Source organism: Lachancea thermotolerans (assembly GCF_000142805.1).
Source record: "Lachancea thermotolerans CBS 6340 chromosome H complete sequence".
In the NCBI taxonomy this organism is placed as follows: domain Eukaryota; kingdom Fungi; phylum Ascomycota; class Saccharomycetes; order Saccharomycetales; family Saccharomycetaceae; genus Lachancea; species Lachancea thermotolerans.
The window spans coordinates 543,942-567,452 of record NC_013084.1 but is presented as its reverse complement, the minus strand read 5'-3'; the positions used below and the strand labels follow the sequence as shown (position 1 = coordinate 567,452).

General features: G+C 46.2%; 10 protein-coding genes across 10 annotated transcripts, besides 1 other annotated feature; 4 read left to right on the top strand and 6 right to left on the bottom strand.

Moving 5' to 3' along the window:
- Positions 1-1,283: 1,283 nt before the first annotated feature.
- Positions 1,284-1,701: a long terminal repeat.
- A 2,422-nt stretch (positions 1,702-4,123) lies between these two features.
- On the top strand, positions 4,124-6,382 carry KLTH0H06402g (uncharacterized protein; the record flags this gene model as incomplete). Its single annotated transcript, XM_002556112.1, has 1 exon — positions 4,124-6,382. The coding sequence occupies one exon, from the start codon at positions 4,124-4,126 to the stop codon at positions 6,380-6,382; it is 2,259 nt and encodes a 752-aa protein (XP_002556158.1).
- A 44-nt stretch (positions 6,383-6,426) lies between these two features.
- Positions 6,427-7,953, bottom strand: MCX1 (Mcx1p; the record flags this gene model as incomplete). Its single annotated transcript, XM_002556111.1, has 1 exon — positions 6,427-7,953. One exon carries the CDS (start codon positions 7,951-7,953, stop codon positions 6,427-6,429), a length of 1,527 nt encoding a protein of 508 aa, XP_002556157.1.
- A 96-nt stretch (positions 7,954-8,049) lies between these two features.
- SLX1 (endonuclease) lies at positions 8,050-8,994 on the top strand (the record flags this gene model as incomplete). Its single annotated transcript, XM_002556110.1, has 1 exon — positions 8,050-8,994. The coding sequence occupies one exon, from the start codon at positions 8,050-8,052 to the stop codon at positions 8,992-8,994; it is 945 nt and encodes a 314-aa protein (XP_002556156.1).
- ROT2 (glucan 1,3-alpha-glucosidase ROT2) lies at positions 8,991-11,768 on the bottom strand (the record flags this gene model as incomplete). The annotated part of the gene is made up of 1 exon (XM_002556109.1): positions 8,991-11,768. One exon carries the CDS (start codon positions 11,766-11,768, stop codon positions 8,991-8,993), a length of 2,778 nt encoding a protein of 925 aa, XP_002556155.1.
- Positions 11,769-12,913: 1,145 nt separating this feature from the next.
- KLTH0H06314g (GATA-type transcription factor) lies at positions 12,914-14,182 on the top strand (the record flags this gene model as incomplete). Its single annotated transcript, XM_002556108.1, has 1 exon — positions 12,914-14,182. One exon carries the CDS (start codon positions 12,914-12,916, stop codon positions 14,180-14,182), a length of 1,269 nt encoding a protein of 422 aa, XP_002556154.1.
- Positions 14,183-14,276: 94 nt separating this feature from the next.
- MON1 (guanine nucleotide exchange factor MON1) lies at positions 14,277-16,190 on the bottom strand (the record flags this gene model as incomplete). Its single annotated transcript, XM_002556107.1, has 1 exon — positions 14,277-16,190. The coding sequence occupies one exon, from the start codon at positions 16,188-16,190 to the stop codon at positions 14,277-14,279; it is 1,914 nt and encodes a 637-aa protein (XP_002556153.1).
- A 247-nt stretch (positions 16,191-16,437) lies between these two features.
- OM14 (Om14p) lies at positions 16,438-17,033 on the bottom strand (the record flags this gene model as incomplete). Its single annotated transcript, XM_002556106.1, has 2 exons — positions 16,438-16,912; positions 17,026-17,033. 2 exons carry the CDS (start codon positions 17,031-17,033, stop codon positions 16,438-16,440), a joined length of 483 nt encoding a protein of 160 aa, XP_002556152.1.
- Positions 17,034-17,920: 887 nt separating this feature from the next.
- RPS2 (40S ribosomal protein uS5) lies at positions 17,921-18,697 on the top strand (the record flags this gene model as incomplete). Its single annotated transcript, XM_002556105.1, has 1 exon — positions 17,921-18,697. One exon carries the CDS (start codon positions 17,921-17,923, stop codon positions 18,695-18,697), a length of 777 nt encoding a protein of 258 aa, XP_002556151.1.
- Positions 18,698-19,111: 414 nt separating this feature from the next.
- On the bottom strand, positions 19,112-20,644 carry NAB2 (mRNA-binding protein NAB2; the record flags this gene model as incomplete). The annotated part of the gene is made up of 1 exon (XM_002556104.1): positions 19,112-20,644. One exon carries the CDS (start codon positions 20,642-20,644, stop codon positions 19,112-19,114), a length of 1,533 nt encoding a protein of 510 aa, XP_002556150.1.
- Positions 20,645-21,029: 385 nt separating this feature from the next.
- On the bottom strand, positions 21,030-23,345 carry PRP43 (DEAH-box ATP-dependent RNA helicase PRP43; the record flags this gene model as incomplete). The annotated part of the gene is made up of 1 exon (XM_002556103.1): positions 21,030-23,345. One exon carries the CDS (start codon positions 23,343-23,345, stop codon positions 21,030-21,032), a length of 2,316 nt encoding a protein of 771 aa, XP_002556149.1.
- Positions 23,346-23,511: the final 166 nt, after the last annotated feature.

Here is a 23,511-nt window from a genome sequence, read left to right as displayed (position 1 = left end):
TTCAACTTGGGAATTCGGTTTTTACGACTAGAGCGTGCCTGCGCAAGCCTTTCAACGGTCTTGTATATAAACATATAGCATAAGGGCAGAGCTTCACCTCATACTTTGCGGCGCTCGATTCATTTTTGGTGGGCATTTTTTGTACGTCCATCCGTAGCATCTTCATCTAAATAAACGGGAGTATTCGGACATATGTGTGCTTGCTAGCTGTCGCGAGACACATTGCAAAGCAGGGAAGTGCAGCCGTTCAAACATTATATCAAACCGCACTAAGGAAAACAAGGCCTACATGGTTTGCAGTATACACTACACCTGCTTTTCATGGAGAGCTTAGGGGGACATTAAGTCGGATTTAACTGCTAGAAGCCCTTAGTAAAGCCTTCCAGAACAATGTCCGAACTTCCATAGCTCTCACTTTCAGTAGAAGTATCAAAATCTTAATAGCGTTTTCCACAGTTTATTTTTTTTGAGCCACAATTTTCTGTGGCAAGAGCCAAGCCTAAACTTCTTCAGTAGCTCAGCGCAAGTTTCAAGGGCTTATCAAGTTCATTTGGGCTCCTTTGGATTAACATTACTGGTCAGACAATCGTCTTGACTAGCTTGCTCTGTTTCCCAAAGTTCGCCTCCAAATAATTACAACAGCCGCCGACGCCATACGTAACAAATTATGCTGTTCCAAAAGCGATAGAAAAACGCGGCATTTTCGACGGACGGATTCTGAAAGCCTGTTTAATGACGATATTTTATGTAGGACATGATGGTTTTTCTGAAAATGCCTAGCTAGCATGAAACACGGTCAAGCTCGGCGGCTAAGTAATCTTCAACATTTGGCACAGTTCGGAGCTTAGAACCTTCATTATGGGTATGTCTTAGCCCTAAAAGAGAATAAAGCCCAAGCCGGACGTATGGCCACTTTAGGTATCTGTCCGTAAGACATGGAGTTGTGCCGAGCATGAGTGCCGTGCGAGACGGGGTGTCGATCGCGGTTTGCGCAAGCAAATAGCTTTAAGTGAACAAGCCCTTGGACCTTTTATTTTCGTGAAGTAGGCGAATCCCTGCACAAGGATTTTGCCAAACATACGTGAACAAGTTTCAGTCCTTATGCGAGCAACTATTTTTGTTGTTTCCCTTGAGACCAAAGCTTTAAGGGATTGCAATTCCTTGGTGAACTTTATGGAGAACTGGAAGGCTTTAAGAGGGATCTCAAGGCGCCAATATTGAGTCTGCCTCGTATAAAGATCAAAGCTTTTTTGAACAGTAAGCCTTCTTTTGATAGGTAATTTTATTTGGGCGAGTCTGGGTCATTGGTCGAAAGGGTCTCAAATTCCTTGGCTAGGTTTTCCATTATGATCTAAGTAAACTACTTCGTGGATGATGGTACTAAATATCTCCCCCGTCTTTTGTTCAGTCCAAGATTTATGTCTTGCAAACCAAAGAAATCATCCGGATTTATACAAAATTTCTGGGACGTGGCTGAGTCTTAATCATAAGGTGATAATCGTACTGGTGGTACCACTCCTTACCTTCTCCAAGCCACTGTGGTCTGATCTCGACTATGAACGGTTAATGTGGACCTTCTATGGTACTTAGTTGGGTATCCGTCGTAATTATGACATGTCCATGTGTCATATCATTTCATACCAATGTGTCATTATGCAACTTGGCACTATCACACACCAACGAACCGATCACAATCTGACAAATTTATAGTAGAAATCTAATCTATTTCAACTGTTGTTGCGGCCATAGTTAGGTGGCCAAAAAGAAATCAGGTCAAGAGGATCCAGGTGTCTGGTTCCACAGTTCTTTCTTCTAGGTCAACGTCCTGCTAATTTCGAGACGTGCCGTGTCAATATTTAGAGACCTAATGAAGAGGATCATTCATTTTTGAATGCGCATCAACTATACCAAAATTCCAGGCTAGTGCCTAAAGACGCGTCAATTCTACGAGGATACACTCGAGCAAGGATCGTCTATGGAATAAGCAAGCCATTAATGCTAGATGATTCAGCGCCTTTATAAACTTTGAAAATAAAAACTTGACGTAACATTATACTGTTGGTTGTTCTCCGAATAACTTTCAATTGCATACTGACTCTGTCAGTCCAAATTTGATGCGAGGCTAACGTAAGTGGACTCAAGTCGTCGAGTAAGTGATCCAGTAGTGTACAGTTTCCTAAGATAAATTCCGAATTCTACAGTTCAGAGAGGCTGGTAAACCTTCTGTTTGATTTGATGCACCTGAACTACTATATTTCGAAAAATGGCAATCTGAGATCGCTTAAGCTCAGATTTGGCTGACTTCTATTTCTCACACATATTAGTGAGCGGTCAACCGATGATGCTTAAAGATAAGTCACTGCAACTGTCGCCGATTAAATTAAGTCCAGGCACCTTATTTCTACTGCCCTTATAAGAACGGTTCCCAGGTCTCTGTGGTGCCTTTGGTATAATCTGGGCTTAAGATCAGGGTTTCGAATGGCGTTTTGGAAGAAGCAAAAAGCTTGAGGCACCTGCTAGAACGATGCGCAAGCGTTATCGAAAGATGGAACTTTCCAGCTGATTTGGCTGATAAGCACCAAAGACACATTTTGCTAATACCAATTGCGCCTATTTTACCAAGAACGGACTGTATTTAGTAAATGCTCAAAACAGTTAAAACGCTGAACTCTAGTGGGCCAGTTCCTGCAATTCGGAGGCAACGCCTTCTTAAAGGTATCATCTGTCAAATTCTCTGAATCATGGAAGTCTAATCTTCGTGGTCTATTTTTGGTAGTCTGTTCTCGTACCTCGTTCCCCGCTCCATTTCGCATTGGTCCATGCTTAACCCAGCGCCAAAGGACATGACATGGTGCATGTGACAATTGTTAATCTTGCATGTGGTTGTTGCTACTATTGAGCTTTCTCTGCAATTGGCCTATAGATATGGCCAATCGTCATTTTTCTGGGTTTGAGGCCTTTAAGGCCATCTTTTTTGCCTCTTAGGCAACGCTTGAGCTCAAATGGAGTGCGAGTCCTAGAGATTAATCCAAGTGATATATAGCGGCTGCACTTTCGTGCCCAAATTAAGATGAGCTACCGCTTGCGGTGTCTTCGTTTCTACTACATGGCTCCCGCAAAATTCTCCTTCTAAGCGTGCCACCAAGAGTTCTCTCAAAAATGCTAAACTTTGATTTGTAACAGAGAGGGCACACAGCTCATGATCTCGCGTGTGAGTTAGCCCTACCGCACAGCAAGGTGCAAATAGTGCCCTTGAGCACAGCAGCGTGTCGAAGGTGCGCGCCGAAACGCTCAGATCCGCCGTAGAGCGGTATACAAAATCCAACGTATATCACTCGTGATCGCAGCCACAGGACGCTAATCCTGCATACTCGGCTCCAAACGGGGCCTGACTGTAATTGAACGGGATCCTTCTTTTCATGCTTGCTATGCCTGTCGCCCATTTTGAGATGTTTGTTTGTTTGTAGGGTCCTCTCAGTGGTTACCTGGGGAAACCGTAAAGAAACCGTTGCCACTAGCAGAGTCCTGCAGCTGATGGCTTAGGACGTATCTTTCACATATACGACGAGCATGGAGCACTAGTTAAACTCATCCGTAAGGGATCTTCACCTCTGTATCCAACCTGTGGACCCATTAGCCTTAATTAAAAGCCTTTTTTTTCAAATCAATTTTCATGTCTTGATGCGTTCCCCACAACTGCATTGTTCAGAGACCATATAAGTTATTCAGTTGGACAGGCCGAATCCGGCCCCAACAACATGTCCACATAATCCTACTAGCAGAACTTCGCAAGTAGGTGGGTTCCTGACATGAGAATGCTCTTCCACTACACTGATGTTTATTCTTTATTTCCTCATGCAGTTCCCCTTTCGTCGCAATTTGTAGTTTCTCTGCATGAGGCGAAAAAACTAAACAGTCGAAAAAGAGTTGCTAGAATATCTAAAAACAGCAAGGAGCATAAGAGACTATAGGGGATTTTAGAAGCTCGGATCAAGGTATTTCTCGGTTGGCAATAAAGGGTTTCAAGGTTTTAGGCGTTTTGAAGTTTTAAGGTTGGGTCAGTAGCGTTTTCCAAGGGCATATCAGCGCTAGCAAAATTCTAGAGCGAAAACAAAAATAGTACATGGAGGGAAAGAAAAAACAGCACTCAAAGGGAGAGCTGGAGTGCACCGACGGCTCACGGCGAAATAGCGGATTTGTTCCGGGCGTGGGCAAGGCGTTGGGCGTGAGCGACAGCTCCAAAAACACGAAATCGCCGTCTTGGACGTCGTCGATTTCGACAATAACAGAAGAGCTGCCGGCGCCTAAGGTGTCGGAAGCAATGACAAGGGTGCCTTCAGCCGCCAGTGCGGTTTCATACCCATATTGCTCGTCTGTGCCGGAAGAGCCCGGTGCCAAGCCCTGCCCGACGCGCGCGCGTTGGTGGAACACGCTCCCGAAAATTGGCGAGACAGTTCACAGCCATAAGCATTCTCTGAATGCAGTGGTCTTGAATGTGAACGGGACGCCGCGCGAGATAATTTACGACCCACGCTACAACCCGCTTTTTTCAAAACTCGAAATATTTTACATGTTTAATGCGCAAACGCCGCTGTCGGACTGCTATACCTACGCGAAAACTCGGCTTGCATCATTTGTGAAGTTCCTGGAAGTCTATCACTCTTCTAGACAATATGCATCGGCGTGTCTTCCCTTCAACGTTAGCGTAGCCGCGAACGCTACTGCCGGTGGCTACCCTTCTTACACTGCCGGTGTTGACTATCATGAGATTGGCGAAATAGTGCAGCTGTGGTATCTGCAGTCTCTCGAGTTCATGATAGACAACAACTCGTTTTTGTTTTCAAACGAGATAGTGGACTACTTGGTGAACTACGAGCCTCAAAAGAATGCGAGCATAAAAAGAGAATTGTCTTGCTCCGGACCTCCTCCCAGTGCTTTGCAGGAAACGATCATTAGAGCCGATATTTTACTGATACGATGCACCTTTGAGGAAGAGCTGGGCTGGCAGCTGGCCCTAGACGAGCCGAATTGGAACATTGTTGATCTGTTCGTCGATCTCTCCTTTCTGGGCAGACTGACTACAGAAGATGAGGGGGAGGATAGCAGCGGAAACGCAACGTCGACCACCGCTGATGTGGATGGGGACACCACATTATCACCGCCTTCATCGGCTTCGTCCTCTCCTGCAACGTCAGCGACAACGTCGTCCTCTGACGTTTCATATGGAAAAGTCTCGGAAAGCGTAATGCGAGAGCCTGTGAGGTCGGGGAACGACATTTTTGTCGACCCGCAAACCGATGTTCCAGAAACCAGCAGTGCAAGAGCATGTCATGTTATTGTTCAAGACTGCGTTGGTCGCGACCTTGACAAACTCGCAGCCGAGATGAGGGCCAAGGGCATTAATGAGACCTGCAGGCCAAGCATATCTCAAAACTCAAGCCAAGAGAGTTTTTCTTCCCAAAAACAAGGCCAAAGTGGCAAAAAAGACCAATCCACGAAGTCAGCTAAAAGTTCTACAGGGTTAGGAATTAGCAACTTCTTTAGGCGTAAAAACTCACACGCAAGCGGTGACAAGGGCGATAACCCACTATCATCGAAGCGTGCACCACAAAGTGATTCTGTCAAAATGAACTTGACTATTCAAAATAGTTACTTGGATGACTACTACGCATCGACTCTTGCGAATTTCAGAAAACTGGTCCTTCCTTCTCACTGTATGTTTACCCGAAGGGAGGCTCCCAAACCTTTCAAAAGAGAAAACGGTGCCTCCAAGAAGCAGGAGGCAAACTCTTACCAAAAAGAGTTTTTACAAATCAAGATACCCTTGAAAGATGAATCTTTTCCCGTTATAATATGCCCTGATGTTTGGTTTTCATTGGAATTTAAAAAATGGAAAGGACTCATCAACGAACTTTTCCGATGCATACGTCCTGGAGGTTTTCTGGAAACGTCTGCTTGCAATCTCACGAATGTTAACGATGGTTACGATATTGAAAAGAGCTCAAAAGAATTTCCTACGTTGCTAGAAATGAAAGCCCTAAATGACGTGATATCTATGGAAGCTGTAAAGGCAGGTCTTCAGGTGTTTCCTATGAGACACTTAGTTGGAGCGTTGAAAGCTGCAGGCTTTGTTAACATTAAGCATTCAGTTTTTAGCTTAAAAAGAGGCGATTTACGGCACAATATGGGGTTTCTATTCGAATTTTTGGCGATTCGTAACTACGATTACCAACTTAGAAACGATCTTTTGAGTTCAGAGGTCAAACCTCCAGGCACAAACCCAGCCAGTTTTCCACTGCGCTACGTAGAAGAACACATGGGCAAAGCAGATGAAGATGCTGGAGTTGTCCGTCTTGTTCTGATAACAGCTCAAAAGCCTTAAAATAGGCAATCTAATATTTTATATTCATTAATGATTTAAATTTTCTATTCTGGACATTGATCTACGTTTCCCTCTCGCACTAGAGTGGCCGTTCTCCCATAGAGACGGTCAAGCTCTCTCCCTTGCTTAGAGTCTTCTTTGTGAACGTCCTCGATGAATTTGTCCCTTTCGCCCCGAGAGTAATATTTGGCATTTACGTGAGTTGACAAAGAGTGCTCAGAAAGTTGCAGTGATTTCACAGTATCTTCGTTCACAAGAACATATGAAATGCCAGACCCGGGGCACTCGTAGTTGACATTCAAGAGCAAGCGCTCCATGATTCCACGCAATCCTCTTGCGCCAGTCCCTTCATCTAGAGCAAAGTGGGCGACCTTCATAAGCGCTTTTTCTGTTACGCACAGTTTTACACCGAACTGCTTGAAAATGTACTCGTATTGATTCAAAAGTGCGTTCTTAGGCTCTCTCAGAATATGGTATAGATCGGTTCTTTCTAAGGGTTCTAAAGCTGTTATGATGGGGACCCTCCCGATAAGCTCTGGAATTAAACCATACGCAACTAAATCAGTCGGGGTAGCCAAGTTGAGCGCTGATACTTTTTTTCCATTAGAGAGCTCAACTTTTTCGATAGTATTGCTGAATCTTAGTCGTTTAGAATCTTCGCTTTTGTCTTCAATTGTTTCTCCATTGGATATGGCCTTCAACCTGTTTATTCTCTTCACAACATGTTTATCCAGTCCAACAAAGGCACCCATTAACATGAATAAGATGTTAGAGGTATCCACCACGAAAGTCTCGTCTTTTTTAGCACTGACCTGGTTGTTGTTTTGGCCATCCTTCTTCTTGTTGATGGGCCTCTTTACTGTAACCTCAATTGAGTGTCCTTCAAGGATTTTAAGCAGTGCTTGCTGCACGCCTTCACCTGAAACATCCTTCGTTCCTATGCTTGCTGCCGGTTTCGCAAGCTTGTCTAACTCATCCAACACTATTATGCCGCGCTCTGCCTTTGCGACGTCGTAATCAGCATTGATGAGTAGGCGTTCGATGCAAACCTCAACATCCTCGCCAATGTAACCAGCTTGCGTTAATTGTGTACAGTCCGTGATAGCAATTGGGACGTCCAAAACGCGAGCTAGAGTGGAAGCAAGAAGCGTTTTTCCTGAACCCGAAGGGCCAACAACGAGCACATTACTCTTGGAGAGTTCTAGGTCGTCGTCCTTCGGATCCATCCCTCGTGCTAACTGCGTTTGTAAATTTTGGAAACCAACTTTGGCCTCGTTGCTGCCGGTGTAAATAGGCTCATCCTTGTCATCTTCTTGTTGCTGTTTTTCCAGTAGTTCACGTTGTAACTTCGCATCAATGCGCTTCTGCTTGTCGTTCACCCTTAGATAGTGATTGTAGACTGCCACGCTCAACACCTTCTTTCCTGTTGTCTGTCCTACGACATAGTTATCCAGGAACTTTCTCAACTCCTTGGGAGAAGGTAGATTTCTCAATTGATTCTCCTGGACTTTTCCAGCTAGAGAGCTCAGCCTGTGAAAACTCTGGAAGCTCTTCAGGCCCGTTTTAATCATTGATTTCTTTAGAAGTCTTGTGCGCAGCGTTTGGAGAAAAATTATTCCTTAAGATCTTCAATCCTGTACGATGTCAGAAGAACACTCTTCACAGTGATGAAAAGTAGGTCAAAGACTAAGCAGCACGCTATTCCAGATTTTTACTGCTGTTATCTTCTTCGATCAGTGCCCAAGAAGCAGTCTTTTTACATTGGTTCCACTCCAAATCCTGTGCGAAGGCTTCGGCAACATAATGGAACTCTTGCAAATGGCTCTGCATATAGAACAAAGAAAACAGGATTTAGGCCTTGGAGAATGATTGCGTGTGTCTACGGATTTACAAGCAAAATTGCAGCTCTGCAATTCGAACATGCCTGGCAGCATAGTAACTTAACCCACTTCATTGACGATGATCAAAGGATAGTGACTAAAAAAGCTGGTGGAAGAACTATCCATCATAAGTTGGGGAACATTCGGCTTTTGATCAAAAATGAATTCTTTAGCTACATGAACCTGAAAGTTCACCTTTTCTGCGCCGAAGCGGTCGACGCGTGGTCTCAAAATAAGTTCTTGATAGACTGTGATATACCAAACGTTACGGAGAGCTTAGAACCACCGGCCAGCAAAGAAGAGCTCCAAAAAAGAGGTGCCAACGAATTCGCTTCTGAAAATCTGGTTTTAGTCGAAAAACTATATAAAAGCGTTCTGAGAGCCGATGATGAACGCGTACGTGTTTACCAGGAAGCACTTTACCATGGTTGCATCACCTGCCCTATTTGTCATAAGGATTTTAACTACATGAGCGACGAAGATAGTCCGAAGCCACTAGTGGCGTTCTGCCCAACAGATAACTGCCAATTCCTCTCTCACTTAAGCTGTTTGCATCGAATATTTGTAGACGATGAGCAAGCGCTTACTGGCGTGAGAAAATTGTTGCCTCATTCGGGTTCGTGCCCTTCTTGTGATAAAAAGATCTTCTGGACCAAAGTTGTTAAATACTCAACGCGGCTGCGAGAAACAAGTGGTCCTCAACAAGATTCAGTACCAAGCAGTCAATGTTAACGGTGAACCTCCAGAGACCAAGGCTTCGACAGATCAAGATGTGGGTTTTCGATGATTGCGTGATGGCCGTTCTTTGAAATCTTTGTTTCCAGGATCCATTCCGTTTTGTCCTTCTTCAATGTGACACGATTTGGGCCACTTGAGTATTGGCCTCCCCCGACTATAATTCTCTCGACGTGAGTTGATAAATTTGGAAATTTTGTAGGCATGTGAGTGACGGTTGATTCTAGTACGTCGTTCTCGAGCTTCACTGCAACCTTCATGTATTCGCCATCCTGGAAAGCGAACGTTTCACCATCATCTATATACAACGTTCCTTCGGCCTTTCCATTCACATCGGGAGCAATAACTAACGTGTAAGGGTCGTGCTCCATCAATTTCGACGATCTCCGATATCTCTCTTTCTTGAAAAGAATGTGACCCCCTTCTATGGAAATGGGTTGCTTGTCAATGGGCGCATCTATTGTCAAGTATGATGGCTCTTGGACAGAAAATGCTTTCAGGCTATCAAACTCGTAAAACTGCCCCGCTGGGAAAAAAACTTGAACTTCAGTAGCGCCTTGCTCTGTTACCGGCTTTACAAGAAGACCACTACTGCCAATATAAAACTGGTCATCTATTCCGTAGCATTCGTGCAATTCGGGGTGGACAAAAAAAACAGGATTCATTATAGGAGAACCCTTTGTGCTTGACTCGTAAAATGCTGTATAGAAGGTTGGCATCAGCGAGTATCTCAAAAGAATAGCATCTTTGACAATGGACTTCAGTGGTTCTTCGAAAAGGTACGGTTCTCTGCGAGCAGCATCAATATGGGCATGGCCTCTAAAGAAAGGGTACCACATGCCTGCTTGATACCACCGTGCAAGCAGTTCAGTTGTGGGGTTTCCAGAAAATCCTGCAATATCGGCGCCAATGAAAGGAAATCCAGCAACATTATTTGATAAGCACATTGGGATCGAAATCTTCAAGTATTCCCAGTTTGCAACGTTGTCACCCGTCCAGGTGGCGGCTGTACGTTGAGAGCCTGCGAAGAAAGACCTGGACAGGATGAAAGGCCTTCTATTTTTCTCTCCATAATTCTCTCTCATGGCGTTGTAAGTGGCCTCATGAACTGTTAGCCCGTAAAGGTTGTGGATTGAGCGTTCTTCAAATCCACCATCGTGTATCAAATCTTTTGGTGCAGTGGTTTCCGGTCCACTAAAAACAGAAGGCTCATTCATGTCGTTCCATATGTGTAAGTTGTTATAGTCTTGCAAGAAGTTTGACATGAGCTTGCCCCAGACTTTACGAGCATTTTTGCCAATTGTGTCAATCCAAATCGACTCTCCTGGCCAGCAGTGCCCATGGTAGCTAGCGCCGAGACTATTGCGCACGGAAGCGCCGCTCTTCTCAACCGTGTTACTTGCACTGTAGTCAACTTTCAAGTGAGGATCAATCAAAGTAACTAGGTTTCTGCCCAGCGTATGAAGCTTTTTGAGCATCCTCCTTGGATCGGGGAAAGCATCAGGCTTCCAAGTAAAGAACTTTTTGTCATCCGTGTATTCTAAATCTAACCAAATGTAGTCGTAAGGAATTCCAGCCTTGTCCATCTGAGAGTCAACAGTCAGAACGTCCCTTTCATCATTGTAGTTCCATCTGCATTGGTGGTAGCCAATGGACGAGCTAAGAGGCAATTGCGGCCTCCCTGTGATTTCTGTGTATGCAGACGTGACTTCTTGTGGAGTTTTTGCGAGAAAGATGATTACATCTATGGTTCCAGCTTCAGACATCCAGTGGGTACCGGTACTCGACTCACTGTAGTTAATATCTACCCAGGTGTCCGCAGCATTTACCCAAAAAATACCAGCAGAAAAATCTGGGGTACTTCCAATCATAAAAGGGATAGCACCATACATGGGTGTTCTGGCACCTAAGCTGTACTCGAAGACGTCAGCATTGAAAAGGCGATAAGGTTCCCCATCCCGCGTATCTTTGAGCTTTAGGCTGTCAGCGTGCTCAGGAATTCCAAAAACATCAGTAACTCCAACAAATGTAAAGTCCAGCGCAACTGACTCTGGACCGAAAGGCAGAGTATCTTTTTTAGAGTACTCGAAGTCATCTTCAAAGTCGTTAAAAGTCAGCTCCTCTGGCAATTTTTGCAAAGTGTTTTCCTCTGGAGTTCTTAAGTGTTCGACGTTTAGGAGCAGCCTGTCATTCACCACCAGAACCAGATTTTCTTCGAAGTAAAACTCAATTCTAAATTGCTTCAGGAAAACTCTTATCTTGACCTGCGAATCTGGGGCGATGAATGTGACAGATGTCTTCCGGGACCAGAGAGATTTCTCGATGCCCACTTCAACAGGTTGAGTTTTGGCGTCCTTCTGGAAGGCCCAGAGGGATGCTTCGTCGTAACGCTTGGGGTTTAAGATTTCAGGAACATAAGTATTGTTTGTTTCTCTCCTTTCGTCTATTCTGAAGCGGACTTTTCCGCCATCAAGAACATCAACGAAGACCGGCAGCTCAACTATTAGAGTTTCATTGAAGCTAAGAAGATCTGGAATACTTTTTTGGATCGTGGCCTGGAAAGTGTGATTCGAGTTACTAATTTGAATGCTAGCAGGGTCCAGGCTGTATGGGCTTTCCTGAGCCCTTTCGATCTCTGAAGCGTAATGCCTGTTTCTTTGACAGAAGCCCGATTGAGAACATGATTTCAGCAGGTAGTCAGTGAAGCCCAGGACTTGCCCAATTGATACCAGTATCAGTGCCAATTGAAGTTTCCGACAAACACGGGGCATCTTCAGTCATTCGTTGGTCTATTACAGCAGGAATTTGAAGTATCAAAGGATACCTTAAAACTACCTTTGTGAAGTCGCCCTGCACGTGAGATTTAGGGAAGCTTCAATTACAAACTCGAATTTGAAACTCTCTAAAAAGGTACTTCACAGTGCCAAGTTCGCTTCTGTTGATTGGGTCTATTTACTTTTCTCATTTCAAACTGTATTCCTAACAATGAAGGTTAGCGCAGGCCTTACGCGGGCTTCAAAATTAACAACAATATAGGTGCTTCGTTGTTGCTCAAACGGTTATGGAACGTAGTGCAATTACCTGGCTGCCCTTGTGAAGGGAATAATTCAAGAATAGATATTTCTGCTGGTCTTATTTGGCTTTTTGCTCGTTAGATATAGCGGGGTTTTTCACACAGTGTGTATCCTCGCGACAAGTTGATACTGACACAATAATTGGATCACATGCTTTAAATGCCTCTTACGCAGTGTTCATGTCGCTGGATGAAAGTAAAGTTAAAGTTGCCTAAGTTTTATGGAGCCGCTTAGCGGTAGTAAGCTGCGTTCGTTCTCGCACATTTCATTAACTTGAAATGACGTTTTGTCGCATATGATTATGGGTAAGGTATTGTCTCAAAGGTATACAGAACTTCTGGTTATATTCTGATCCTAAAGTCATCAGCCGTGCGTTGTTCCAGACCAATTTGACGCACCTTCAAGTAGCAATCATTCTGGAAGACAGCGTTTACCTGTCGAGATATATTGATTAAGATTTTGTACGTCGCTAATAGCGCTTACAGAAAAGTTTCGCCAGAGGTCCAGAGCGTCGTCACAAACATAATGCAATGTTGTGCGGAATAGGCGATGCTCCTAGGGCCTTACGAAGCATAAAGAGTACTTGAATCTAAAGATAGTTACTACGCAGGAGATAGCGAAACAAATCGATCTTACAGTGACGGCTGGTGAAACTTTAAAGGTATTTCGTGGTATAAAATTAGCCAGGCAGCGCCAGATGTAACTAGTTCTTCGAAAAGGAAAAGCTCACATTCATTCGTTCTCACTAGCGCCATCTTTTCCGAGTTTCCTCAAAGAGCTCTCGACGAAGGTTCATAATACAAGAGAACACAAACTCCAAGGTAATCAAAATCGCTATTCTAATGCACACCGACGCACTTTTTCGAAGCGATAGGTTCCAAGAATTAAGATCTGCCACTGATCAACCAACAATCAAAGTGCTTCAAAAATCTCCCAAAGCAACCCCAAGTTTGCCGGGAATTCGTCAATTGCTGCATAACATTTGTGCGCACACAATCGAAAGGACCACAGTTATTAATGATTTCACGAATAGAGAGATAAAAGCGCAGATGGGTTTTCTTTCGACGAACAATGAAGAATATCCCAGTTTCAAGCTTGGCCAGCTTGGCCAGCTTGGCTCTCCCAAGCAGTCCCATAGTGGCCGACGCCATGAGAAATTACCCTTCCATTCCTCTCCCACGCGCTTTGAACACCCTCAGCTAGTGAAATTCTATACTGGCGATACCGCGCCGCGGCAGCTCCTCAGAGTGGGTAAAATACAAAAGCCAAGCGGGGACCTGCTTCGATTGGCAAACTTGGTAGAAGCATCTCCAAAAATGCACGAGGTCCATATCACAGGGAACTCAATAAAAGACGAGGTGATAAGTTCAAATGGGGAGTATCAGCTGAAAGTGGCTGAAATTCTGACAAGCTCACGGTGCGTCTTCGAGAATTTACAAGAGTGGCCCCTTTCGGTTCATAGCCAAGATACATCTGGAGATGATGGGATGTACTTTTTGACCGAGTTTATTAATATGGAAAGCTTGGATATAACCATATCCATGGCAAAAAAGGTTCATGAGTCTCTCCAAGCAATCAAGCTATGGAAATCCAAGCACATTGAATTAAAGATGAATAGACGCCCTGAAAATACCATAGCAACGTCTGGCAAAGGCATGATTGGTGGCATTAGTCTTCCAAGAATGGACCTGGGCCAAAAGCTCAGTAAGGATGAACCTCGGAAGGCGTCTTGTAGGCTTGGGACCGCTTCTGGTCACGCCAAGGGAGGAAACGCTGCCATATTCTCTGAGGCGGTGGCGTCACATAACACAGGACGTCACAATATTGATACCCAGCTGAGCACGAAGGCAATCGGGGAACCAAAGGGAAGAGTAATGAGAAACGCGCTTCAATGCGCGCACTGTTCATCTACCAAAACCCCAGAATGGAGGAAAGGTCCCTGCGGCAGAAGAAGCCTGTGCAATGCATGCGGGTTATTCTATAAAAAGCTAGTGAGGAAGTTTGGTGATGGACAGGCTTCTATGATTATGAAGCACAGAAAGAGCATCTCAAGTAAAAACCGCAAAGTACCACATGTATTCGACGTTCCGCACTCTTTTGTACAAATTTAGCCTTATGAAGACCAGCTTCAAAGTTTGAGACATCAGAGATTGAAGTACTGTTCCTCGAGCAGCCATTGAGGCCGTTATTGAAGAATGAAATAACTCAAAAAATGGCTCCATTACTGACAAATAACCTATGCTCATTTTTTCTGCACCAGTCAACTATGTTCTTGGCGCTTTTCAGGGCCGTATTCCGATCGCTTACGCCATTGTTGCAAATTAACAGCAACTCGAAAGTGGGAGTTAGCCATGCTAGGCAGAGTACATTTATCGGTTCACCCGACGGGAGACCTTCTAGCGAAGGCTGATCATTTGACCATTTAATGAACGTCAAAGTCGAATTATTGAAAGACTTCCCGTTATCACTGACCGCGTTGTTCCTTATATGGGTGTAATAGCTCATGAGTTTTTGGAGGTAAAGTTTCTGACGTGTTTTGTCGTTGGAAGATGCCGCCCCCGGACCATTTTCCTCGGAGCGGTTATCCTGGTTTCCCTCCACTGAAAAAGTGCTTCTTGAGTCGTCATCAATAATAGGGAAACTCAAGTCGGCTAGTGGTCCGAGATGTGGCATAACGTATTGTACGTGTCTTTTGGATTTGTAAATGAAGTGATGCACGAATTTTGCAGGGATGTCGGCCATGGTGAATCCTGAATCCGAGGCCATTGATATCTGGTTAGTAATCCCCTGTCTATCAAGCTCATCTATAATACCTTGACCAATCTTCTTCAAGGCAAAAAAACTCTCTTTTTGAGCACTTATCAACACTAAAGCAGGTCTAAGACGTGTGGACGAGAGATCTGTGCGGTTCCGAATTTGGCTTAGAGAGTCCAATGGTTCTTGGGAATGAGAGACAGTGCTGCGTGCATCTGCTGGCCTTGGCTTCGACGCGTGATGAGGAAGAAGCCGTATATAACAGTGAAGAAAGCCACTAGAGTTGAATTTCGGGAAGCAGATGGGTAGCCAAAGTTCTTGATCGTCTTGCAACCCTTGAAATTGGTTAAAAACCAGAGAGAATAATAGATGTAGGTCCGTGGTGTGCAACGTATGGCCTCTTGGTCTTAAAACCGAGCACAACTGTCCGCCTGGAGCAACAATGAGACCATAAAGCAATGTACCTCTTCCGACATTGGTCCCCGGGTCTTGGATCTGTGCAAGCATTGTGTTGTCAATGATCTGACGTGTTGATTTTCGCAGTGGGAGGCACCGCAGCGCCCCTAGCAAAAATTCAGGGTTGAATCCTCTCGAAATAGAGTCACATATATGGTTGAGATTTTGAAAGTCAGAATCGGTAAGGAAGCGCCGCAGGTCAAAATTCTCGCGCTTAGAAAACAAGCGTGTTAGTTGTTTCCTGCTCAACGTTGAAATGAGGTAAGAGTAGAGGAAGTCAAGCTGTTGCAGCAGATCATTTGTGGATTCTTCCCGTGCAGACATTGCCATTAGAATAATTGGCGATTTATCGAGAAATACAAACCTTTGCTTGACAGAGCTGCCAGATGAGTTGACAATTGAATGCACCTTGGTGTCGTGAAGCTTGAAGTAGTTAATGACCGTGTGGATAATACCCATAAGGCCCATTACAAGCTCGTCCTGGCCGTGCATGGTGTATATAGGTTTCCCGGCAGATGACATTATAAAGAACTGCTTGTCGTGGTGCAGAGGCAAAGGCTTGGTCTCAGGGGCGCAACCTTCGAAAATGGACGGTATTTCATTGCTAACAGCGTGCTTTTTGGGCATTAGATCTAGGGAGCGCATAGACTGTAAGAGCTCGTGCTCCAAGTCCTGGTGCGTGGTGCGCACGGATTGCCGTTCTGAAGCCAAATCAAGGTACACACTGGAGCTGGATGGCCGCGGCTCCTCGAAGAAAGGACGCGGCGGAGCTGGGAAGGACGATGCGAAATCGACCGAAGTGGTGGGTTCCGTAACCCCGCTGGCGAAAGGGCTCAACCGGGCCGGGACCGGGGACTTGGCCCTGGATTTTGGAGCATCGAGATAATCCTCGTGGGGCTCTCCTACCATTTGCCTGAGTTAGAACTCGACTCGATATGGCAAGTTGGGGAGCGCTGTTGCCATTTCTCGTGATTCAACTTAGGGAAAGCTTCCGCGTGCAAAGTGACAGATACGTGGTTTCATTAAAGTTATATAAAACATAGTGAATATGATAATGATGATGATGATGGTGGAGGCGGTGATGGCTGTTATGATTCATGCGCGGGGTGAGTACGATGGGCGGTCGCGTAGAAAGAGACGGCGAGAGACTCGCAGCTTACAATCTCTTCTTGTTGGACTTCTGGTCAAACTTCTGGTAGTACTTGCCGGACAAGTACACATCTAGGGCGACAGCGGCAGTAGCGCCAACAACGGTGGAGAGAATGACAGAGTCGGACTTGCCCTTGAGGTAGCGCTGGTTCTTCGTGTAGCCTTTCAGAAGCGTGGAGACGAGACCGACACCAAGGGCTGCGTTCACAATGACCACAGGGTTGCGCAGCTCGTATGCGACGCGCTGAGACACGGTCTTAACGCGGGTCGCAACGTAGGACGCGGCGGCGGAAGCGCGGTTCGCGACGTTTTTGAGGATCCCCGCAGCGTTGTCTTTGTACTTGTCGATCGTGCCGTTTCTTTCAAGCTCCTCGAACTCCTTATTGGCCTCCTCTCTGAGGTCCTGCGCCTCTTCGCGCAACTCCTGCGCGGCCCTCTTAGCAGCATCTGGGATGTTCGACGAGTCGACCTCATTCTGGCCACTGGCCGCTTCTTTAGTTTGTTTCACGTGACTGTCACGGAGTTAGTGCCGGTCGAAAGGGTGCAAGCGGCAGCGCAGCCGCGCTGCAGCCGCTATACGAAAGCTCAGACATACTTAGGCATGGGGGTGCAATGGATGGGAAACTCGAAAAATCCGGGCTGATGTGCGGTCTTTTCTTGAAGTTGCCTTTCAGCCGATACACGCGACTTTTGTTCCAACCGCCGCGGCCTGCCCTTTATATACTTTTTCGCCCCTGGTTTTCAGGGGCAGCAAAAATGCGGAACACTGATCGCGATTGCGGGTTGGTACGCTAGACGGCGTCGCGCGTGGAGAGGAAGAGCAAAGGAAGGCGGGGAGAGCGGGAACTTCGAGTTAAGCTACTGAGTTTCGATCACGTGAACGATGAGGCTTGTGGGAAGTTGAGCCAGCCGCTGGAAGTCCACCGGCCCAATTGGACTGCCAGCATGGCACAAGCGGCAAAGTTTTCTCCAAAATGGCGCTCGACCTCAATGGCAGGCATAGAGTCGCACCAGTGCCTCCTGCTTTTTGTGTCATGGGAAGGTCGCGAGTGCTGATCACGTGCGTCTAGCTCGGAGTGTGCCACATCCGGGTCCGGCTTGCCGCCGATCCAAAAGCTTTGGACCGTCATATCTGAGGTTGACAATGCACGTGGCACTTGTGACTGCTTCCACCCGTACCCCTATCATACACCCATACATACGGATAGTGAACTGAAATTTTTGTATTTTTTCACGGATTCTCAATCGCCCTCGAGCTGTACCCACGCAGGTTTTTGAGGACATGGAACTTTTCAGTATATTCGTACTGGATGATGTGCGCACAACGAGCGCGACGGCAGGCGAGCATCGTCAGTAAAAGTTTTAACTCATCGCTTCCCGAGCCTGCAGTCTCGCGCTTAGGCTTCTTTCCCTCCCCACTCACTGTCGATTGAAAGTTACCTACATCAACTTTCCGTGATCCATTCCGACAAGAGACAAATTAATTAACAATGTCTGCTCCAGCTCCAGCTCCAGCTCAGGGTGACCAAAGAAGAGGCGGTTTCGGTGGCCGTAACAAGGGCCGTCAACAAAGAAGAGGTAGAAGAGACCAGGAGGAGAAGGGATGGACTCCAGTTACCAAGTTGGGTAGACTGGTGAAGGCCGGTAAGATCACCTCCGTCGAGGAGATCTTCTTGCACTCCCTGCCAGTCAAGGAGTTCCAGATCGTCGACACTTTGTTGCCAACTTTGAAGGACGAGGTCATGAACATCAAGCCTGTCCAGAAGCAGACCAGAGCTGGTCAAAGAACCAGATTCAAGGCTGTTGTCGTCGTCGGTGACTCTAACGGCCACGTCGGTCTAGGTATTAAGACTGCCAAGGAAGTCGCTGGTGCCATCAGAGCCGGTATCATCATTGCCAAGCTTTCTGTCATCCCAATCAGAAGAGGTTACTGGGGTAACAACTTGGGTCAACCCCACTCTTTGGCCACCAAGACCTCTGGTAAGTGTGGTTCCGTCACCGTCAGATTGATCCCAGCCCCAAGAGGTAAGGGTATCGTCGCCTCCCCAGCCGTCAAGAAGTTGTTGGAGTTGGCCGGTGTTGAGGATGTCTACACCTCTTCCAACGGCTCCACCAGAACTTTGGAGAACACCTTGAAGGCCACCTTCGTTGCCATCGGTAACACCTACGGTTTCTTGACTCCAAACCTGTGGGCCGCTCAGCCTTTACCAGTCTCTCCTTTGGACATCTACTCCGACGAGGCTTCCGCCGAGAAGAAGAGATACTAAATTATATAACCATAGTTTTGTAATTTATATCTAAGGTTTCGCTTTCCAAAAACATGTTCACGCGTTCTACTTGTGCCTCCCGAACTGTCTTCTGCAGGCGCTTAGCGTTAGTCGCCATTTCAGCGCAGCTGTTTGGAGCGAGGGTGCACTGAACTTCCCTGGCACTCCAATCGCACGCGTCCCGCGCTGGAGCGCGATGGTATTTTGGAGTTGACTCAAATTCTTTTGAGCCCAGCGCCAAATACTTCGCGAATGGGATTCCAAAGAGCTCTACATCTCAAGAAATGATACCAAGACCTACAAACAACCCTTTCATTTCTTGAGAAAGGGTTTTCTATCTTAATCTTTTTGACTTTTTTTTTATTGTAAACTAGATATAATAAAACAGAACTCAAAGTCGTTCTAGGCCCTCACTCAATTCATCATCGCATCTTGTTCCTGAGCAGGAGCAGCTTCGATGACTTGGTTTTCAGGGACAGCAAACGGCCTCTCATTTGAGGAGCTGTTTCCGGTGCCTAGGTTAGGGTTGACCCATGTGTTATTGCTGTTGCTTTGGGCCTGCTGCGACTTGTCAGGAAGTTGCCTACCCTCAGGGTGCCTGTACAGACAATAAATATTGCGACATTCAACTCCAAATTTGCAGTCTTCATTGATAGGATGGCCAAATAGACAGTCTATTCTCGTACAGTTGGCGCCTTCGCGACACATAATGTGAGACCTAGCATGCCTAAACTTGCATCTCTTGTTTGTGCAGTTCTGGCCAAACTTACACTGCTCAAGGGACTTCTCAACTGGGGGGCGCGAAGGCTTGCGCGCCGCGATTGGAGCCACTTCCTTAATTTTAGAGTGCGAACTATGTGCCCTGTCGCACGTTGGGTTCTCGCACTTCAGGTTCTCGGGACACCAGGCAAAAGTGATAACCTTGGCATCTTCGTTAGCGGGAGTTGGATGCCCAAATGGACATTGAGGATTTGAGCATAAGTTGCCGAATTTGCATAGCACGATGCCGGTGTTGATAGGCTTAGCTCTGGATGCGGCAACGGCAGCTCTTTTTTCGCGGAATTCCTCTCTGGTTTTTTCTATTTCCTTCATCAGTTCCACGTCCTCGTTAGGGTGCAGGTAGTTGCATGTCCCCGGTGGGTTAGGGCAGTTTGGATATTCTCTGCATGCCTGCGTAGGATGTGCGTGTGGACATTGTCTTCCCAGAGGGCAACGGGGAAAAAGCTTACAACGGCCCTGTTTCTTTTGCACAACGTTAGTGTTAGGGTCATCCATTCCAAGGGCCATCGCCAGTGCGTTGTTGTTTTGATAATTGTTTCTCTTGCCAACACCGTTCTTGCCGCCACGGCCTGGCCGCTCATTGCGACCACCACGAGTACTGGCCTTACCCACGCCACCACCACGTTGCGCTCCCCCGCTTTTCGAGATGTCACCAGAGGGGGCTGGAGAGAACTCCACGAGTCCCGCAAATGCTGACTGCGGTTGCGCAGCAGTTGCAGGAGGGGCCGTCTGGAAAATGGAGGGAACCGCAGCTTGCTGTTGCGGTTGTTGCTGATGAGCTTGATGTTGTGGCTGTTGTTGTGATTGCTGCTGTTGCTGTTGCTCCTGAGAAAACATCGCTTGTTGATTATGTTGTTCTTGGCCCGCAGGTGCGTTGCTCCCGCCTGTCAATTTTGACACAGCGACTTCGAGGGAGTCGCCTCCTTGCAAATAGCCTAGAACCTTGTAAGCGTTCTGAACCACATTGTGGAATGCTTCTGGAGGCACAGTATCAAACAGGGACGTTAGCTCTTGAACCACGGATTCTAGGTTTCCTCCGTTTGACATTAAAAGCACAATGTATTCCGCGACGTAGTTGACATCTTCGTTGAAGTTTGGGAGAGTTTTCAGGTTTTCTGCAATAACAACCTTCAGATTGTTGAAGATCTCCTCCTTAGGGTCTGACATGGTTTATGAGCTCTTGTTGACCTCTCGCGACTCTTGAGTTTGAAGCCTTTTCTACTGACAAATAAGTGTGGACTAGGGATTAAAATCATTGCGAAAATTATAAAGATGAGTTTCGAAAATATTTGATCTTGGGTAGGGTAACATTATATTCACGTGATTTCAAATGTAGTCTTATGTTAGATCCAGCCAAGCGTGGGCTTTACTGACGCTTTGTGGGTACCAGATTATGCTACTGAACTGCGACTATCTCTGTTAGATAGACGCGTTATGCAAGCAAGAATATTTTCAGCTCTGATTTCACGCCGAGAGCATTACCAGAAGAGTTGAGACACTGGATGGAAAAACAATACCTTTATAATATACAGCTTATACTCTGCGAGTTGACCTAACTCTTATCCTTCTTGCTCTTCTTCTTCTTCTTTGACTTTTCTTCATTCAACTCGTTGATGCGGTCAACTTTTTGTTTCACGCGTTCAAGTGAGAGTTTGACGTCACCCTTCCTGAAATTGTCTAAGTCGTAGTACGCAGGCGCTAAGTCAATCAACCATTCGGGCCTGACTGATGTGACTGTACGGATGTAGTTCTTGGAAGTCAGGACAAATTCGTTATATATAACCCATTCCGCGTCGTGTCCCAGAACGGTGCTAGGGTGGATCAGCACGTCTTGATCGTCTTTAACCGTGATGTAGCCTTTACCACCTGATCTCTTCTTTGCAACCTGCATGAAGAAACCGGCTGCCAAGGCCTTGCGAATGTTGTCAAAATAGCGAGGATCTTCATATTCTGTAGAATTCAGTACCAGGTTGTAACGCACCATCAGCCTCTCCAACTGTGAGCGAATGTTATCGGCTGCAGATAATGCTCTGTAGTTTAAAAAGTTGTCGCGGCACCACTTGTTGATGCCGTACTCGTACGCTTCATCAGACTTGAACGCGTGGTAAACGTTTAAGAGCGTTATGTGGTCCCCATCTGGATGAGCGAAAATAGCCTTTGCGTCATCAGCCCTCTTCTTGTCCTTGACGGGACGGATGAATACGCTGGGAACCGAGAGCATAGCCACAATACTCAATATTTCCTGTGCGCAGTGGAATTCGGGGGACCCAATCAGCATGACAGCAAGCATTGGGTCCAGCGGGAACTGAGAGGCCAATCTTCCCAGTGGGGTCAAGTTACCGTCGTCATCAAGACAAGCAAGGTAGTTCAATTCCTCCAGTGCTCTCATCATCGTTTCAGGCGCGGGAGGGTCCATAAAGTCGAAATGTACCAAGTCATCGACGCCAAGCTTCTTTAGCTCAAGAACGGTGGAGGACAAGTTAGAACGTAGAATTTCCGGATAGCTTTGCTCGATTAATTCCTTCTTAAACGCTTCTTCGGTGTACAGTCTGTAACACTTACCAGGTCTAGTACGACCTGCACGACCTGCTCTCTGTTGAGCAGAGGCTTTAGAAATTGGAGAAACTAACAGAGACTCAACTCTAATTCTTGGGTTGTACACCTTTTGCTTAGAGAAACCAGGATCAACCACGTAAACAATACCGTCAATAGTTAAAGAAGTTTCAGCAATGTTGGTAGAGACCACTACCTTTCTACCTGGTCTTCCATTGAAGGGCTCAGGAGCCGGCTCGAAAATGCGCTGCTGTTGGTGGGGTGGCAAGGAACCGTAAAGGGGATAGACACTCAAAGGACCACAGTTCTGCTCTCGAATCAGCTGATCGCCTTCAAGGGATATCTTCCTTACCGCATCCTCAATCTCATCTTCACCGGTTAAAAACAACAAAATATCACCGGGCTCCTCAGTGGCGTGGATTTGTAGGACGGTGCGAATTGCTGAATCCAAATAATCTCTTTGAAACTCGGGTGTATAATATAGTTCAACTGGGAAGGTTCTACCTGGTACGGCCAGCAGTGGCGCATCTAGGAAGTACTTTTGAAACTTCTCTGCATCCAGGGTGGCAGACATGATGATAATCTTCAGGTCCGGTCTACGGACCACCACTTGCTTAAGAAGACCCATCAAAATGTCAGTGGCCAGTGTCCTTTCGTGCGCTTCATCCAGGATGATGCAGGAGTACCGTTTCATGTCATGATCTTCCATAGCTTCCCTTAGCAACATACCATCAGTCATGTATTTGAGAATAGTCTTGTCGGATGTCTTGTTTTCGAAACGAATGGAGTAACCAACCTCTTCACCTAGCTTCACATCCATTTCCTCCGCAACTCTTTGTGCAACGGACATTGCAGCCACACGACGGGGCTGGGTACACGCCACCTGTGTGTTCAACAAATGAGGCATTTCATCAAATAGCACAAACTGTGGAATCTGCGTTGTCTTACCGGAACCAGTTTCACCAACAAAGACCATTACCTGGTTTTTCTGATATATTTTGAGGAACTCTTCTCTCTGAGCATGCACCGGTAGATCTCTCCTAACCTTCAGGATGTCAAAGTAGCGAGGGCTGAAAACTTGGCCAGTGAATGGGTTTTTTGCCCCGCTCTCAAGAACTTCAGCCTGCGCGGCGGTAGTTTTATGGCGAACCAAGTCGTGGAATTCGCCTGCATCATGGTGCGTGAGAGGCTCTTTAGAAGGCACACGCTGCTTTTTGCTGAGTTCCTCCGCTACCTCCGCAGCATGTTCGGGAATAGAGCTTTCTACAGCTGACTTGTGCTCACTATGGCTCGAATGCCGTCTCTTGGATGTCATAATATGGCGTTTCGACGTATAACTCAAGGTTCAAGTGTCAACACTCAGCTCATCGCACTACTTTTTAGTGAGATGAGCTCTAAAATTTTAATCAGAAGTCGGTGGCCGGGTAACTAAAAAGGAAGTGGTATTTCCTGCAAAACTAACAGTAACGCGAACGGCAACA